Source organism: Nicotiana attenuata, unplaced genomic scaffold (assembly GCF_001879085.1).
Source record: "Nicotiana attenuata strain UT unplaced genomic scaffold, NIATTr2, whole genome shotgun sequence".
Classification (NCBI taxonomy): Eukaryota; Viridiplantae; Streptophyta; class Magnoliopsida; order Solanales; family Solanaceae; genus Nicotiana; species Nicotiana attenuata.
The window spans coordinates 115,213-132,529 of NW_017672813.1; the positions used below are offsets into that span (position 1 = coordinate 115,213).

Consider the following 17,317-nt stretch of genomic DNA (forward strand, 5'->3'; position numbering starts at 1 on the left):
AGTTCGGGTTTATGTAGGATGCTCCGCAGGGGGAAGGTCGTCACCAGCGATATGGGATGGTACTGAAAATAGGGTCTAAGCTTTCGTGAAGCTATAACCAATGCTAAAGCCAATTTCTCAAGGTGGAGGTACCTCGTTTTGACGTCGACCAGGGTTTTGCTAATATAATAAATTGGAGGTTGTGTACCTTTGTTTTTGCGGACCAATATTGCGCTTACAGCAACCTCTGAGACGGCCAAGTATATTAGGAGGCGTTCGCTAGGTTCTGCTTTGGCGAGCAGTGGGGGCGAGGACAAGTATGCCTTTAGTTCCCTCAAGGCATTGATGCATTCTGAATTCCACTGGAGCCCATTGTCTTTTTTCAGCACGTTGAAGAATTTGTGGCATCTGTCAAATGACCGTGAGATGAATCTCGACAGGGCGGCTATACGGCCGGTCAATTTTTGCACCTGCTTCTTGCTGGTTAGCACTTCAGGTATCCCTTCAATGGCTTTGATTTGTTCTGGATTGACTTCGATGCCTCTCTATGATACCAAGAAACTGAGAAATTTGCCCGAGGTTACGCCGAAGGCACATTTTTCGGGGTTCTATTTCATGCCGTACTGCCTTAACATTCCGAAGACCTCTTTCAAGTGGTCGATGTGGTCTTCATTCCTTTTTGATTTGACCAACATGTCGTCGATGTAGACTTCCATTGTCTTGCCGAGTTGGTCTTTGAATATCTTGGTGACCAACCTTTGGTATGTTGCCCCTGCATTCTTCAACCCGAATGGCACGACTCTGTAACAGTATGTTCCCTGATGGGTGATGAAAGTAGTTTTCTCCTGATCCTCCTCCTCCATGAGGATTTGGTTGTAACCTGAGTAGGCGTCCAAGAAGCTTAGCAATTCGTGCCCTGCTGTTGAGTCGATGAGCTGGCCGATGTGAGGCAAAGGGAAGGAGTCTTTTGGGCATGCCTTGTTTAGGTCCACGAAATCTACGCACATCCGCCATTTCTCATTTTTCTTTTTTACCATGACACATTGGCGACCCAGTGGGGATATTTTGATTCCCATATGGAACCGTTGGCGAGCAGCTTATCTACTTCATCACTGACGGCCTCGTTGATTGCGGCATTGAATTTTCTTCTTATTTGCCACACTGGTGGATAGAGTGGGTCGACTTTCAGCTTGTGAGTGGCAACGTCTTTCGGGATGCCTTGCATATCTGCATGGGAAAAGCGAACAAATCGACGTTGTTAATTAAAAACTTGTGAAATTTACCTGGTTCTAAGAGTTTGTGTCTGATGTAAGCCTTTTTGCTGCCGTCGTTGCTGTCCAGTTGGACGGGATCGAGGTGTTCTACCGTTGACTCAGTGGCTTCCACGATGTCGGGGTCCCTGATGACGTCTGTTTGTACATTAGGTCCGGTCCCCGACTTCGGTGATAGCTATGCTTCTGAGTCTGTTCCCTTTAGCTGTTGGGTGTATGTGCAGTCTTGGGCGATACGATAGCATTCTTGGGCGGTGGGTGATTCGCCTCGGATGCTGAATATCCCCATGGAGTAGGGAATTTTAATTTTTGATATATTCTTGACGGTATGGCTCTCATAGCGTGAATCCATGGCCGCCCTATGATGGCGTTGTAAGTTGTGTCTTGGTTCATAACGTGGAACGTTGTTTCCAGGGTGACACCCCCGGCCAAAACGGGTAGCGTTATCTCTCCAGAGGTTCGCTCAACTGTATTGCTAAAACCTGTTAGTGTTATGCAATGCGGTACTACCTTGTCTTCGAGTTTCATTTGTGTAAGGACTCGAGGGTGGATAATACACGCGCCGCTTCCATCGTCTACCATTATTCTTTTCACATCAGTATCTGAAATGCGTAAAGTAATAACAAGATCATTGAAATGAGGGAAAGTCAAACCGTCGGTATCTGACTTATCGAAGATGATACTGTCTCCAAGGTCGTCGTACCGTTCGTGAGTGATCGACCGCTTCAGTTTGTGTGTAGTGGTGAACTTCACATGGTTGATAGCCGCTCCATCGCCTCCGTCGATGATCATTTGAATGGTGCGGTCTGGGGAGGGTAGATTTGGAGGTCCCTGCTGTTGTTCACGTCCGCGACCAAAGTTGGCTCGTCTACGGTCGCTCATCAGTTCCCTCAGGTGCCCTTGGTTCAGCATGTTTACTACCTCTTGCCGTAGAGCTACGCAGTCCTCAGTTTTGTGACCCCGCTTCTGGTGAAATTCACAGAGGACGTTAGACTTTCGAGTACTTGGGTCGGACTTCATCTTTTGTGGCCATTTCACCTTTGTGCCAAGCTTCTCTAGTGCGTACACTATTCTGAAGGGGAAACACAAAAATTGTGAGCGGATAAGAGTGGAGGCATACCTCTTTCGTTTCGCTGAGTCCCTGTGTGCGGCCTGGGCAGCCCTTTCTCATGTTGTGGAGACGGTGGGATAGCTGTTCTGACGTAGGGCTGATGTTTTTCTCGGTTGAGACGAGGGCCTGATTGATCTCTTCGACCGCCATTACGACGATGTTTTCTCGACTCTGTTTGAACTAATGTCAGCCATTGAGTCGGGCCGCTAAGGTCGTCCTCGTCGGCTCTCACCTCGGGGCAATAGGCATTGTGGATTTCTTCCCAAGTGGTGGGAGGGTATTTCATGAGCCTGCTTAATAGCTTTCTGGTTCCTCTCGACCCGTTCCTGTTCAACTCGTTCTGGAAAGCCGCTACCGCCATCCCTTCTGATACATTTGGTAGGCTCATTCAAACTCTGTTAAACCGGGTGAGGAAGTCCCTGAGTCCCTTGCCAGGTGACTACCTAACGGCGAATATGTCGTTCACCCTAGCCTCCGCCTTTTTAGCCCATGCATGGGCGGTGACGAGCTTGTCGGGCATTTCCTCAAACGTTGCTATTGACCGCGGCGGCAGTTATGAATACCAGGTTAAGGCTCCCCTCGTTAAGGTTTCGCCGAACTTTTTCAATAGCACTGACGGTACTAGCTCCTTCGAAAGGTCGTTGCCATTTACCGTTGTGACGTAATGGATGATATGATCTTCGGGGTCTGTAGTACCATCGTATATCTTCAGGTACGGTGGCATTTTGAAGGTTTTGGGAATGGTGTGTGGAGCCGCATCCTCGTTGTACGATTGTTCGACGAACCGACCAACGTCTCGTTTTGGTAGTAGCTTTGGGGTGCCTCGAATCTTATCAACCCTTTATTGATACTCCCTCATCTGGTCGCGGAGTGCCTTGTTTTCGTTTTCCATTTCTTCCATTTTCTTCAGAATGGCTGCGAGTGCATCATTACCCGCATCAATAGTGGTGTAAGTATTACCTGTTTGAGGGACGGGCTGCTCGCCAGTGATCGTTGTGGTATCTGCTTGGCAGTGTTTCTGCTCTCCCTTTGAATGGGTTTGTCGAGTATGTTGTTTAGTGTGCCTGGCAGCCACTCTTCCAGTAATTTTTTCACTGCTGGTGGTGTTTCTTCAGCTGTAGACGTGGAAGCTCCCCTTTCGCGTGAAGCTATTACACTTTCATGAGGGGGAGGTGAAGCACTGCGCCTGGGCGTAGCGTTTGGTGTTACGTTCTCGTTATCTTCCCTGCCATCTTCGTTGATGGTGTTCAAAATGTTGGTAGTGACACTTGCTATTGCTTTCAGTCTTGCGTCTCCTTTTCCTGTCATCTCAGTTCGCACAAACTAAGAAATATGGCTGTTTTTTTTTTCTTTTTCTTTTTTTGATCTAGATGGAACTAAAATTTCAACTAAAACCTCCCCACAGACGGCGCCAAATTGTTTGAGCAAATAATAGCTAAACCAATTAATGGTCAGTTAAAGAGGGTGAGTTTTACTTGAACTTAATAAATTCTAGACAGGATAAAATAGCATATGATCAAGTAACGGATTTGATACACTATGATTGACAATAAATATAATGGTGTGAAAATGCAATAAATGTACGCAATGACAACCAATGTGATGAAAAGGGATCTGTCACCCAACTATCATATGATTAGAATGTCCCTTTTCTTTATCTGCGACGTGGAAAAGTATGAAGTTGGGATGATGTGGAATTTCTCGGTTTATGGATCAAGATAGAACAACTTATGCTTCAATAATATTACCGACAAATAAGAAAACTCTTGGATATTCTCTGTTGTCAACTCTTACAATGTATTTTCTTTCTCCAAGTTCCGAAAAAGAAGAAGAAGAAGCTCCCACTTTCTTTCCTATCTCTTCCTATTTATAAGGAGTATTCCCCGAAAATCCTAAAAAACAAAGCATATTCTTTTTGCCCACTTATGGACCTATTCTCCCGTTACTTTTTCATCTAGGCTGCCTGCTTTTGATATCAGCCTTTGTGATAACGACTTTTAGTCGTTATATCGTGGTCGACCCCGTTCCTTGTCTTACGTGTCCGTTACCGTGGTCACCAAATTCGGACGTATACAATACTAGTAATTAAAATTAAACGACACTTTCGAGCTTGTCCAATTGACCATCTAATTGAACGTGGCATATATATAGAACTAATGCACCCTTGAATTTTAATCAGGATAAATTTAACTATTATAAATCTAGCAGTGATTAAGGTAATGACATCAAATTATCCCTGTGTTAGATTTTGAAATGTTTTGGTGGAAGTGTAGATTTGTTTCAGTCTCCTGTCTCTTGGTTCCTTAAAGGATACACTTATGTCATGTCTCATACTCCAAGCACAAGATAAGCAATTTATATATCCAAAAAGAAATAAAGGAATGTGACAACCCAAAATAACTTATTTTTTGTGTAATTTTGACTATTTGAACTCGTAATATTGTGATTCAAATAGTGACGTCTTTACCACTAAATTGTCATGGCGAAGAGACCACATATATATGGTCGAATACGTCAAATTACTGACAAAATGATCTCTTGTGGCCATTTACAATTTGAATGGAAGAAAATAACCTTTTTCAATATCCTGTGTATTGTTTTCGGATCTCTTATGCGTAAAAATGAAAATTTCTTATAAAAAAAGATATAAAACTAAAAACAAATTATAAAGGAGTACAAATTAATTCTCCCAAAGTTTTATTGTTAACCCCCTTCCCCTCTCTCTCTTACTCGCTTCGGTAAGTAATATTTTCTTTCGCGATTTCTTGTGTAACTTAAAAAAAAATGAAATTGGCTTAAATAGTAGACTTTAGTTACTTCATGTTATGGATAAGATTAGCAAATGGCTTGTTCCTAATGAGCTGACAACTAATATTTCTTTTTCTTTCTTTTTAAATGGGCTGACATTTTATGAATTCCAAATAAACGTTACCAAAAATGAAACTTTGGTTTGAGTCAAAAGACATAAACATGTGGTTTAGATCATTCTAAATAGTTGACCTTTCCTCTGCAATCTTTAACACATAAAGTCAGAGATGTTTGACTTTAATTTATTGTGAGCAAATTAATTTTGATCATTTGCATATCCCACATTCAGATGTGGAAAGAACAAATACTACTAGTACTTAAAATTATTCTTGTTCAGATCTATATGCAATATATCTAGTATTCATATGTTTATAAAGATTTCAGAAGTTTTAATTTTAATAAAAATAATGGGACTTAAGTTAAGCTTCCTAAGAGGTTGACATTTTTAATTTATATTTTTATTTATATGTTAATCTGTTTTTGCCAAAAAGGAAGTAGAGAGGAGTTGTTCTTACTATAATGTCATATATATATATAGTAAGAACAAGTGGAAAAGTCATTATGCTTCGAGTTGGCCACCTTCCAAGCATTTGGATGCACACACTCACGAAGTGCATTAATTTATCCTTTTTAAATAGAAATTAATTCAGATCTCATTAACTAGATTCCTTTATATTCCCCAATGTAGTATGAAAATAATATGTTCCATGTGATCAAGCTCGAATTTTTTTATTTAATGGAAGTGATTTATTTGTCAAATGTAATACTCTCTCCGTTCACTTTTACTTGTCCACTTTCGCATATCAAGAGAAAAATATTTTCTTTTTCATGTTTTGCCCTTAGCATTAATTACTCGTTCTAAATTATTTTTCAAATCCATTAAGACTATACACCAATTAATATGGGTATCATAGTAAATTATGTACTTTATTTATTATTTATTAAGGGATGTGAAAAGCCAAAAGATGACAAGTAAAAGTGAACGGAGTGGCTATTTTGGTTTGACTCTAAAAACAAAACTTCTTTTTACAGCTTTAACAAAACTACTAAAAACAAGATTCACAAACTTCTTTTTAACAACTCTTTTATTTATTTTTTTCAACATCCACCGAACCATTGTCCAGATGCCTACAAAGATAATTTGTTACACTCCGAATTAAAATTTAAAAAAAATAGAGTTTGACTAAAAAACCAGGACCCAAAAAAAGCCTTCTCAATTGATTTGACAAGATGAGAAAGGAATCTTCAATCTGGTTCATAAAAAGTTCCCTCTCCTTTTCCCGTTCTTTGGACCAGTGAACATCAACGTGGCAAAATAAATAAAAAAACAATTAAATTATCAACTAAAAATAGGTCAGATATGGATAAGATTCATATTTTTCACTTAAAAAAAGGATAACAAATGAATAACCAATGGATTTAATTTATACATTTGCAAAAACTCAAATTAGGGATTCCTCAAGTTTGGGAGACTTGGTGGTTGTTTGTACATAAGAATTGTGAAATTCCAGGAAAAAAAACAAGTGAAAATAATATTTGAAAATTAGAATAGTATTTGACCATGAATACAATTTGGAGCTGGTTTTGAATTTTTGTGAGTGATTTGAAGTGAAATTTTTAAAAACTTTTTTGGAGTTTCGCAAATTCCGACAAATTCTGAAATTCAACTTCAAGTAAAATATGAATTTTTTACGGCCAAACACTATTCCCAAAAAAAGTATAAAAGTATATTCAGGAAAAATAAATGAATTCTTTTTATGGCCAAACGGGCCCTTGGAATTCTCCCAAAAATGATCATATATGCAGGTTAACTCATTTTCTATCCGTATTAAATATGGATCAGGTCAGATAATTTATCTCTTTTGTATTACCCATTTTCAACCAGCGTATATTCGACCCGACTGTTTGCCACCCTAATTACAGTTTTAAATAAATTCGACCCGACCCGACCGTTTGTCACCCTAATTACAGTTTTAAATATAAAAAATTAGGAGTTGCTTTGTTACAGGAATTGGGTTTATCTCAGTATAAAATTTAATATTTATTTTTATCGTGTCTAGTTGTGGATATTAGGTAAAACCAAAATAAAATTTATACCAAATCATGGAATTATTATCCCATAGCGAAAGAAAAATTATAATATCATGGTTATAATACGAGGGCACCAACAATATAATCCTAGAATAACCTGATTTTGAACCACTTGACCCTAATTAGCTAAGCAATGACGCAGATCAAAGCTTATGAACTAGATTACATTATATCCCCCATGTAGTGTGTATATATATATATATATATATATATATATATATATATATATATTTCATGTGATACAGCTAGAATTTTCTTGTTTAATGGAAGTGACTTATTTGTTAAATGTAGTACTTATCATGCTTTGACTCTAACGCAGATTTAACAAAACTACTAAAAACAAGTTCCAGAGACTTCTTCTTAACAACTCTTTTTCTTTTTTCAACATCCACCGAATCATTGTCCAAATGCCTACAAAGATAATTTGTTACACTACAAATTAAATGAAGTCTAGAGCTTGACTTAAAAACAAGGATCCAAAAAAGCCTTAACAATTGATTTGACAAAATGAGAAAGGAACGGGTAAAGTCGTTGTCATGTGACCAGGAGGTCACAGGTTCAAGCCGTGAAAACAGCCTCTTGCAGAAATGCAGGGTAAGGCTGCGTACAATAGACCCTTGTAGTCCGGCCCTTCCCCGAACCTCACGCATAGTAGGAGCTTAGTGCATCAGGCTGCCCTTTAGAAAGAAATTTTGAATCTGCTCCTCTTTTCTTCTCTCTTTTTTCGTTTTAAAGGAGAAAAAAATCTGGAATATAGCTCAAATGAGTATAACAAATACATAGCACACTTTTAAACTCCAGGAGATGATGTATTTCAGCTCTTTATGGCTGGAAACAGCTCAATAATTTATCTTTTTCTTTTATTTTGAGGAAAATAAGAACTTTATCATATTCAATATGGTGTTGCTCTAAACAACCAATTCAAAATTGAAACGTTGGTCAATTGATGAACAATCAGGTAAGTCTTACTGAAAGCCACATTTTATTATACATTAAGAAAATTGAAGAACTCATCTTCAAGACTTGTGATTTGAGAATGAGATAAAACTCCAAACAAAAAGACCATTGAACCATTTCGATGTCAGTCATAGACTACTAATGCTCTGGTATAAATTTGATGACTGGTTCAGTAAATGACTATGGCAAAGTACTAAACGAAGTATATGGCAAAGTACTAAACGAATAAAAATTATGGGTGACAGAGCTTTAGGATATAGCAAAATCCACTTTCTAAAAACATATATGGATGAAAAAGCTTTGAACGAGGTCTTGCTTCCCTCAAGTGTCTATTTTCTTTTCTTTTTTCCAGAAGAATATTTGCCTTTGAGTTTGAAACTATCTATCACTTATATAACCCAAAAATGAAAACCACCCACAACCAAAAAATTTAAGCTCTTACTTATAGTCCCTGAACATATGTTGATAGTTGGCACTTTTAACAAGTCTGATATGGGGGTTACACAAGTACATTTTATATTTACTAATAGAATGAAAAAATTGTACGGGGAAGAACATATGTAATGCATCTGAAATTTTCATTGTTAGGAAGGTGAACATTATTTCAACGCAAAATCACAAACTAAAAACTAAAGGAAGATATTCATTATCTACAGCCCTTTTGTCTATATATTTCCATCAACATGTACTTTGTGCTCTGTGGAACACTGAGTAATTACAAACAACAACAACAAACCCAGTAGTTTCCCACAAGTGGGGTCTGGAGAGGGTAAGATATACGCAACCTTACCCCTACTCCAGGAAGGGCAAAGAGGTTGTTTCCGATACATTGAGTATTACATAATATAAAAAGCCTCTTAATTCAACTAATTACTTTACACGATAGCACTTGATGGCGTAAACTAGGTATGTCAATGGCTCGGGTAGATCTTGTACATGGTATGTACAGGTCTATGCCTAATGTAATTTCTCTAACCTCAAGACAACCGATTAATTGTATGAGTGTGAGTATCCCAATGAGAAGAATAGCCTGCTCCATTCAATAATGATACTTATACATCTTCGACCAATATGAAACTAATGCACTTTCTCTGCCTCCTCGAAATGACTATATGGGAGAGAGTAAAAGTTTACATCTGTGAGAAATCACCGCAGAAGGATATGGAAAGAAGAAAAAGCTCAATTGAGGCAACAATTAAAGTAATCTGGTTATCCAAGATCCACTCTTCTGCATTTCGTTCCATTTTCCAACAAAGTGACAAACATTTGGAGCTTACTTATGAATTCTAAAAGATTTAAATAGCTTACAGAATGTATGAAGTTAAAATAAACTTACATTCAAGGGCTTAAAGAGGAACTGACCCATAGAAAACTACCTCTGCTGGCCCCGTCATGTAGATATGGTTGTCTTTCTCACTCCACTCAATATCCAGAGGCCCACCAGGTAAATCAACAGTACACCGCTGTTACCAGAATGGGAAAGGGCAATGATCAAAAAGGAGTAATCAATAACGAAAATAAATATATGGGACAGACACAGATAGACATACTTGACATGATTTTCGTTTTTACAACATTAACCTATAAAGGTTATCAACTTCTTACCCTTGCAGCACGATCCTCGAGCACTGCTGCAACAACAACGGCACAAGCTCCTGTCCCACAGGCTAGTGTCGCACCTATACTCATCAAGGTTAATTATAAAGTTATATTTCACAGATAACTTGGCCTATCTAATACATCAAATATTTGTGGATTAAAGTTATTTGTGTTCAGAAAACAAACCTGCACCACGTTCCCAGACACGCATCTTAAGGTGTGTTGGGGAGAAGACTTGTACAAATTCTGCAAATCAAACAAATATGTCATATTTAAATAAAATTGTAGGGAAAATTCTGATCAAACAGTCATAACGTGCACGTAAGTTTAATCTTTCTCTATCTATATCCATGGCAGGAAGTGCATGAAGCTACAGAAATTGAGTGCAATCCCAATCAGGGAGCTACATCTTGAACATAAATGACAAACTTGAAAATTACTTGAGTTCATTCCCCTTATAGCTAAAATGATGTCGGAAGTGCACCTAAAGTGCAGATCCCACCCAAGAAAGTGCTAACAGAAACGGATGATGCATGCTGAATGACAACTACTCAGTCACTTTAGATCGGAAATGATAATCTAGTTCAATAACCATGAATGGCTTGCAAAGTGGAGTACAGAGAGCCAAACTGATTAACTAAAAACAGAATCTCGGGTATTTTTGCTTGCATTCAATCTTCATTTCTTTCCAAAGCCACAATGCCACATTATATAATAGAAACTAATTCTGCTATGTTTAGTTTTAAAATCCCAAAGGAAAGAACAATAATGTTAAAGAACCAGGGTCCATAACCCCTAGATTTAGGAGATTCCAAATGAAAAATCATGCAAATTCAATCGCGACAGGGATGAGATAGAGATACCAAAAATTCTTGTTGTGAGGTTCAAAATCTTTTTATAACTAGAAAATAATAATGCTGTCGTGAAGATCATACTCCTGCAGCATTAAAGAGATTAAGTTCCCAAATTGATAGATTTAAACTGACCTGTGTTAGTGCGAGCAGGGAACATCACATGATGTTCAAACTTTGGACCAATGTCTGATAAATTCAATTCATCTACTTGCAAATCCTGTTGCATGATAAGCAGAAAAAGAAAAAGCAATCAAGACCAGAAATTGAGAGGGAGACACAAGACTGTCAAATGTTTCTGTTTTCTATTTCTGTACAAGCAGAAGCATACTGTCAATTAACGAAAGAATATATCAGATAACCACTAAATTCTTAGAATAGGAAAATGAAATGACTAGTTTTCATGGGAAAAAACGAAATTAATATCCAAAGAATATTTTACACCAGTTCAGCAAGAAAATAACAGAACAACTGACTTGATTTCTTAGATAAAATATGAGATTTTTAAGAAGCTGATTTACAGAGTGAAAAGCTTGGTACAATGTTTAGTGCAACAATCTTCAGTTGTTCATTTCATAGAATAGCTTATTGAATCCTTTAAGGATAACAGAAATTTTCACTTAAAACAAGTCATCAAATCAATGGTAGCACTATCAGCCTTTGGTTCCACATAAATGATACCAAATAGAATTAATCCAAAGAAGGATACCTGGCTTTGTGATGTACCAAAAGTGACACAATGAGGATTTCCCATACTGACACAGGTCACATTCCATGCACTTCCATCTACATCTAGTCTTGCTTTAACAACAGATTGATCTTTATTAGGGGGTAGTTTCGTGGGTACATCTGTTGCCTTCAGAATGGGTTCACCCATGTCAACCCTAACCTGAAATTAGAAGCAAATATTAAATCTCAACAAAAAGGCAAACACATGTGATTGCTTTACTATTTAATGCAAAGTAACCTGACATAAATCTTAAAAGGAAGAATAAAACATCAAAACTGAATGCTTATAGCGTGCAATAGTTCCTACAATCAGTCAATCAACTATACCCAAACTAGTTGGGTTGGCTATGTGATATTACACATCCCTGCTCAATCCATGCAATAGCGCTTTAGTCTACTTAAATGGATGAGAAAAATGGATTTACCTTTCCATCTTCTTGAATCTCAGGAACAATAAGTCCAGCCCCTGTATGTATGGTGAAACTACAAGATTAAAAAGACATGACAACCAATCAGAATCCACTATTTACCGAAACCATTTTCATCAGATGCAATCAAATGCTATTATCACATTTAGGCATATAACAGGACAGGTGGGCCATACCAATTATATTGACAGTTAATCAAACCTATCAAATATAATAATCTAATTAAGCGCACTGAAAAACAAGGTGCAACAATGATTTTAATATGGTGATATATACCAAATATGATGTTAACATAAGAAACACGCTACCATGTATCCTCACCAAAACCGAAGAGAATATGTAAAGACAGTAGAGTGGACAGTAGAAATTGTGAACTAAGCAACAACCAGAGATTCATATGATGACCATGGTACAATAACTACCTCTCTCTAGCATCAGCTCTAGGCCTGGTGGTCTAGCTAACATGACTGGGTCTTACGGGTGATCAACAAACCTTTACTTTCTCCCCTTTCAGCTTACTTAACGGGCCTGATAATATTTCACAGTTACCCTTGGCAGTGAAAAACAAACAAGAAGAAAAAGTGACACCATCACTTTCTAATATAACTATTGCCCATAAAGAATATCTGCTTCAATCACCCAATCTGGCTCTTGTTTTGAAGTGCTTCTTAAAGTCCATGATGCCACCCTCCCAACGAGTCACAGCCTGATTGTCACATACCCATCTCATTGGCAACCGGGTTTATGAGCCTAAAACCATGACTAAAACTAGAACCACTCCACCCTGCATTCAATGCCTCAGCAAGTGAGTCAATTGTCTCAATAACCAGATGGTAGGTTGGCTCATTCTAACAGAAGCATGTGAGGTTGCCTATAAGCCAACCAAGCAAACATCACCGGACAACGTTGACCATCTGACAAGTTCTTCATGGCATTACTTGAGCTTTACCTGTGAGGCCAAACTTTCCAATTGCTGCCCTCATCCCCTCATCATGTACTAAAGAGCTGACATTTCCATGTCTCGCTTCTCAGCCTAGTGCTGGTGGTACTGCGCAATTTTAAGATGATTAACCATGCCATCAGTGAGAATTAAAGCCCATATCATCAACTTAAGTAGTATGCTATTTCCAGCTCCATTAGGCCCCACAATTGCTATCCTGGAGTCAAGATCTACACCAAAATCAAGATTGTTGTAGATGAGGTTATCAGGTCCTGGTTTTCTAGTTCTCATGGTCTAGCTAACATTGCTAGGCATGCACCAGTTTCTAGAACCAAATAAGCAAGTTTAAAGAAGCTTCAATTTCCCCCGGAGTTTTCAATACAAAGAAACAAATAAAAGAAAGTAAATTCTAAAACATAAACAAAAAGAATGTAGAGACCTTTGCTTTCCACGGGAGTTCTCAAGCTCAGCTATAAATTTGGCAAGGCATCGAATTCCATTACCACACATCTGTATTTACACAAAGGATATATTGTTAACAACCACAAATTTCAGCTCAAATAGATTGAAAGTTAAAATTTAAAAAAAATAAAATAATTAAAAGTTCTAACAAAAAGGGCATCTTTTCATCGCTGTATAGATGAAGATACGAATGGTCTATCAGGCTTCCTTTCATTCTATATCAGAGAAGGGAAAGGAAAAAACATGGACAAAGAAGGAATGACCTAACAACATATTCAAGTGATTTTCTGTTTCATGAAAATTGTGTCATTCAATTCTGTTTTTTATTCCATCAGAAAAGGGTCATATTTAGCTGGAAGCACAATTCTTCTGATCTTTTAAAATCTTTTTATTTTCCTTGCCAAACAAGAAAAGCAACACTGGAAAAGAAACATAGGCTGCATCCAACTCGTAAGATGAACAATGAAATGGACAGAAGACTAGATTCAACAGATCTCTATATTATGTCTTAGAAATCATGGCAAGAATTGAGGAATAAACCAAAGTAAAATTGAACAATAGCATTCATACAAGGCACTAATGCAAGTTTGTCTTCCAAAATGAGCAAACACGGACTCGTGTGAAGTTTCCAGGTGCAAGAGCGGAAGGTGTAAGACTTGTGCAGACCTTTTCTTTGAGAAAATTGTAAGTAAGACTTGCCTACACCTTGAAATTCGGATCTGATCAAGGATAATATTTTCACACAGGTGAAATATATGGTGTTTTGCAGTTTTGCTTCTCTTATATTCCCAATATATAAGTTCCATAAGGTATTAGGTCAGTCCAGATTGACCTTTAGCATATAATCCATTAGTGTTTTCCCCCCTAAAAAACTATGCCGTTACTATGCTCTCTTTTCTTTTCCAGAATATGAATTTTCACCGTAAGTCCCAAAGAGAGATTGTGAAAATAACTGGTTTAGACCTCACTCATGACAATCCCCAATCCTATAAATATTTTCAGCTCAAGTTCACACTGTTCATTTTTCTTTTCTTTTTTGCCAAAAGTGGAACATTTGATGTCTTCTCTCTGACTTGAGGATCGTAACCTCAAGTCCTTCGCTTTGTACTTAAAAAATTTCAATACCTCAAGTCCTTTGCTTTCCTTGGTGACTCAAACCCCCAATCTCATGGTTGGAGCCTTGGAGGTGGAGGGTCCTTTCCACAATACTATACCTCCCTAGTCACTAACAAAATTAAATAAATAAATAAAACAAAAAAAGTTGTGTACTCATTCACCACCTATCTCTGACTTAGATCATGAAAAGGTATGTGTCCCTCTTCAGGGACAACACATTAGTACTAGAAAGTGATTAAATAGGTGTATAATCATCTTCCTGGGTGTAAAGACGTTCTATTTAAATGATCTTACCTTGCTTGAATGTTGACCAAGTATATTCGTATAGATTTGCAATTACTTTTCTGGCTTCCATTTATTTAACTAGTTGATCGGGACAGCTCACTTAGAGGAAGTGAAAAGTTCGCACAAATGGGGAGGGGACGACTTAGCTGTTTGCTTCCTTGGAAAAGTATGTTGAATTACCCGCACTGGTGTAATAACAGGTTAAAGATGGGTCCTACTATTGACCCAGTTACTCCAGCCACATTGAAGAGTTCAGGTAGCATAAACAATTCCTACCCACAACATAAGTATACACAACAATATAAAATAAGTATACCTAGAAAGCACCAGTATTAAACTAGGCATACACAATAAGGTAATTCTATACATGTGGTGCAGGCCCGGGCAAGAATGTATTGCATAGGGTCCTAGAAAATGAAGACTTCACTAGTCTTCTAGTGTAATGTTGTGTCAACACCCAGTCACTCCAGCCATATTAACGAGTCCAGGAAGCATATAACATTTGCACACAGCACACACGTACAGAACAAAGTAAAATAAGTATGCCCCAAAAGCACCTGTAGCAAACTGGAAATAAACGAAAAAGCAATTTGTAGCTCAGGCAAGAATCTATTGCATATAGCGTGTCAGAAAGGAATTCTTTAAATCTTCCAGTGGACTCAACTATCGAAATGAACAATCAGAAAGAAACAGAAGTTGGTATGAAACATACAAATAAATTTGAGGACTACTAGATATATGCAAACTTTGCAGCCAATTATACTGGTCATCTGATTACATGTCATAGCATTCTAATACTGTACCTGAGGACTGCTATAAGCATAATACTTTCCTAACTTTCACGCAGTAGCTACGTAGAAAACAAGATCCAACAACCAAGGTACGGCTGACAGAAAGTTGGACAAAAAAGAAAAGAAAATAAGAAACATAGAAGATAGATAGAGACTGGATGAAAACAAGATAGTTTCAACCACAATTCTCTCCTTATATCTATCATAGATTGGCACAAATGTACACAAACATGCAACTTCTAGAGGTAAAAGATAAGCCAAATTAATCCTTCCAGAGACAGAGATGCAATCAATTTTAAATTTCAGGAACATGCAATATTACCTCTGGCTCACTTCCATCTGAATTGAAGATCCGCATGGTATAATCAGTGCCATTGACACCCGGCATTGCAAATATCACGCCATCAGCACCAATTCCGAAGTTTCTGTCACATAGTTTCACAGCTTGATCAGGACTGACCTTAGGTTCTGTTGTATCTCTATTGTCAACCTGCTCAAACAAGCATGGATTAGAAGAGCATCTAATCAAACACCGAAAATAAAAGATCAAAGACCAAAGAACTAAGCAAATCATGACTATTTTCCTCTGAGTTCATGCTTCTACGCGTGCTTCTCCAAACACTAAACCATCACAGTCATGGACAGTTAATTACGATTCACAAACATAGGATTCCTTTTATAAAGTGTAAGTATTACAGGCATGGGATTTTTTTTCTCCAGACCTTAAAATGTAAGCTCATTCAAATAAGTAATATACCAAAGTTTCAACATTTAAAACTGTCAACTTTTATTTAAACAAAGCCTCATTTGTTGAGGCTTTACTCTAGCAAAAAGACTCAAACTTTTGAGTCCCAAACCAGTACTTAGATTTACAAATCCCAACTGTATCGAGAGTTTTAAAACTAGCTAAGTCATTTTCTGCAATTCTGCATCTTTCCAACAAACACCAAGACCAATCAATCAACACCTTGAGATATTACAAACAAGAAAACTAAGAACTTTGAGATATATTAAATGAGAATAAGATGACCTCACCCCGTTCAGTCTTGGCAACAGGAAAAACATAAATCAGCAACCAACAACGCCTCAATCCCAGATTAGTTGGGTCGGCAACGCGTACCACATAATTAAATTAAAGATATTTGAAGAAGGATAAATAGTGATATGAGCATTATCTGAAACTTTAGTTACAGAGGAAGGACAAAACTACAAACCGGTGAAAAACTGTAACTTTGCATCACAAAATAAAAGCAGTTGACCAAGATAACGAGGGAAAAATGCAGCAAGTAATATCTCTTAAATTCACATCATTTTTTCAAATTCCTCGCAAACTAGAAAAAGTATTATTCGAATTGAGCATTGCATATATATCTGTATGTATTGTGTTTTGCATTACCAATATGAAGTCGTTGCCGAGGCCGTGGTACTTGACGAAGTGAAGAATGTCGCTTTCCTTACGGTCAAGGAAAGAATCTGGAGAACCTTTTTCCGGAGCTTCGATTCTCATTGAAGATGCCGCACAAATGCGGAAATTAGGGCACTGTGTTCCTCTACCGGCGGCGATTTTGAGATATTTTGGCTGTGCAGTTAAAGGAGAAGAAAATCGAATGGGATTAGCAGAAGCAGAAGCAAGAAAACGGCGGCTTGGGGTTGTGAGAGGCAACGTAATTGCGGCGGCGATGGCCATTGGAGTTGCTGAGGGAGGAGCTTCAAGGAGAGTGAAAAATGAGTTTTCATGCCGGAAGCTTTTTAACCTTTTTTTCCTTTTAATTTCGGCTTTAATTTTTAGCTACTGGTAATGTATTGTAAATTCTATTCTATTTTCTACAGTCGACATCCGGAGGTAAAATTCCTATTATATATATATATATATATATATATATATATATATATATCATA

General features: G+C 37.7%; 1 protein-coding gene across 2 annotated transcripts; it reads right to left on the reverse strand.

The window, feature by feature from the left end:
* Window positions 1-8,835: 8,835 nt before the first annotated feature.
* On the reverse strand, window positions 8,836-17,163 carry LOC109214598 (diaminopimelate epimerase, chloroplastic). 2 transcript variants are annotated; one of them, XM_019378536.1, is made up of 10 exons: window positions 16,815-17,163; window positions 15,741-15,908; window positions 13,204-13,274; window positions 11,822-11,879; window positions 11,377-11,556; window positions 10,803-10,887; window positions 10,003-10,062; window positions 9,823-9,896; window positions 9,554-9,680; window positions 8,836-9,325 (listed from the first exon to the last, which is right to left on the reverse strand). In XM_019378536.1, the coding sequence occupies exons 1-9, from the start codon at window positions 17,103-17,105 to the stop codon at window positions 9,564-9,566; spliced, it is 1,104 nt and encodes a 367-aa protein (XP_019234081.1). In that variant the 5' UTR covers window positions 17,106-17,163; the 3' UTR covers window positions 8,836-9,325; window positions 9,554-9,563. The 2 variants fall into 2 exon arrangements, with proteins under 2 accessions (XP_019234081.1, XP_019234080.1); XM_019378535.1 differs by lacking the exon at window positions 8,836-9,325 and having other exon boundaries at window positions 9,382-9,680.
* Window positions 17,164-17,317: the final 154 nt, after the last annotated feature.

Bases quoted from the DNA above. Each gene is read 5' to 3' on its own strand.
- LOC109214598 (XM_019378536.1), bottom strand. From the start codon at position 17,105: ATGGCCATCGCCGCCGCAATTACGTTGCCTCTCACAACCCCAAGCCGC. The intron at 15,909-16,814 runs GTAATGCAAAAC...TTGTTTGAGCAG, and splicing joins TCGGCAACGACTTCATATTG to GTTGACAATAGAGATACAAC. The intron at 9,897-10,002 runs GTTTGTTTTCTG...TGATGAGTATAG, and splicing joins TGTCTGGGAACGTGGTGCAG to GTGCGACACTAGCCTGTGGG.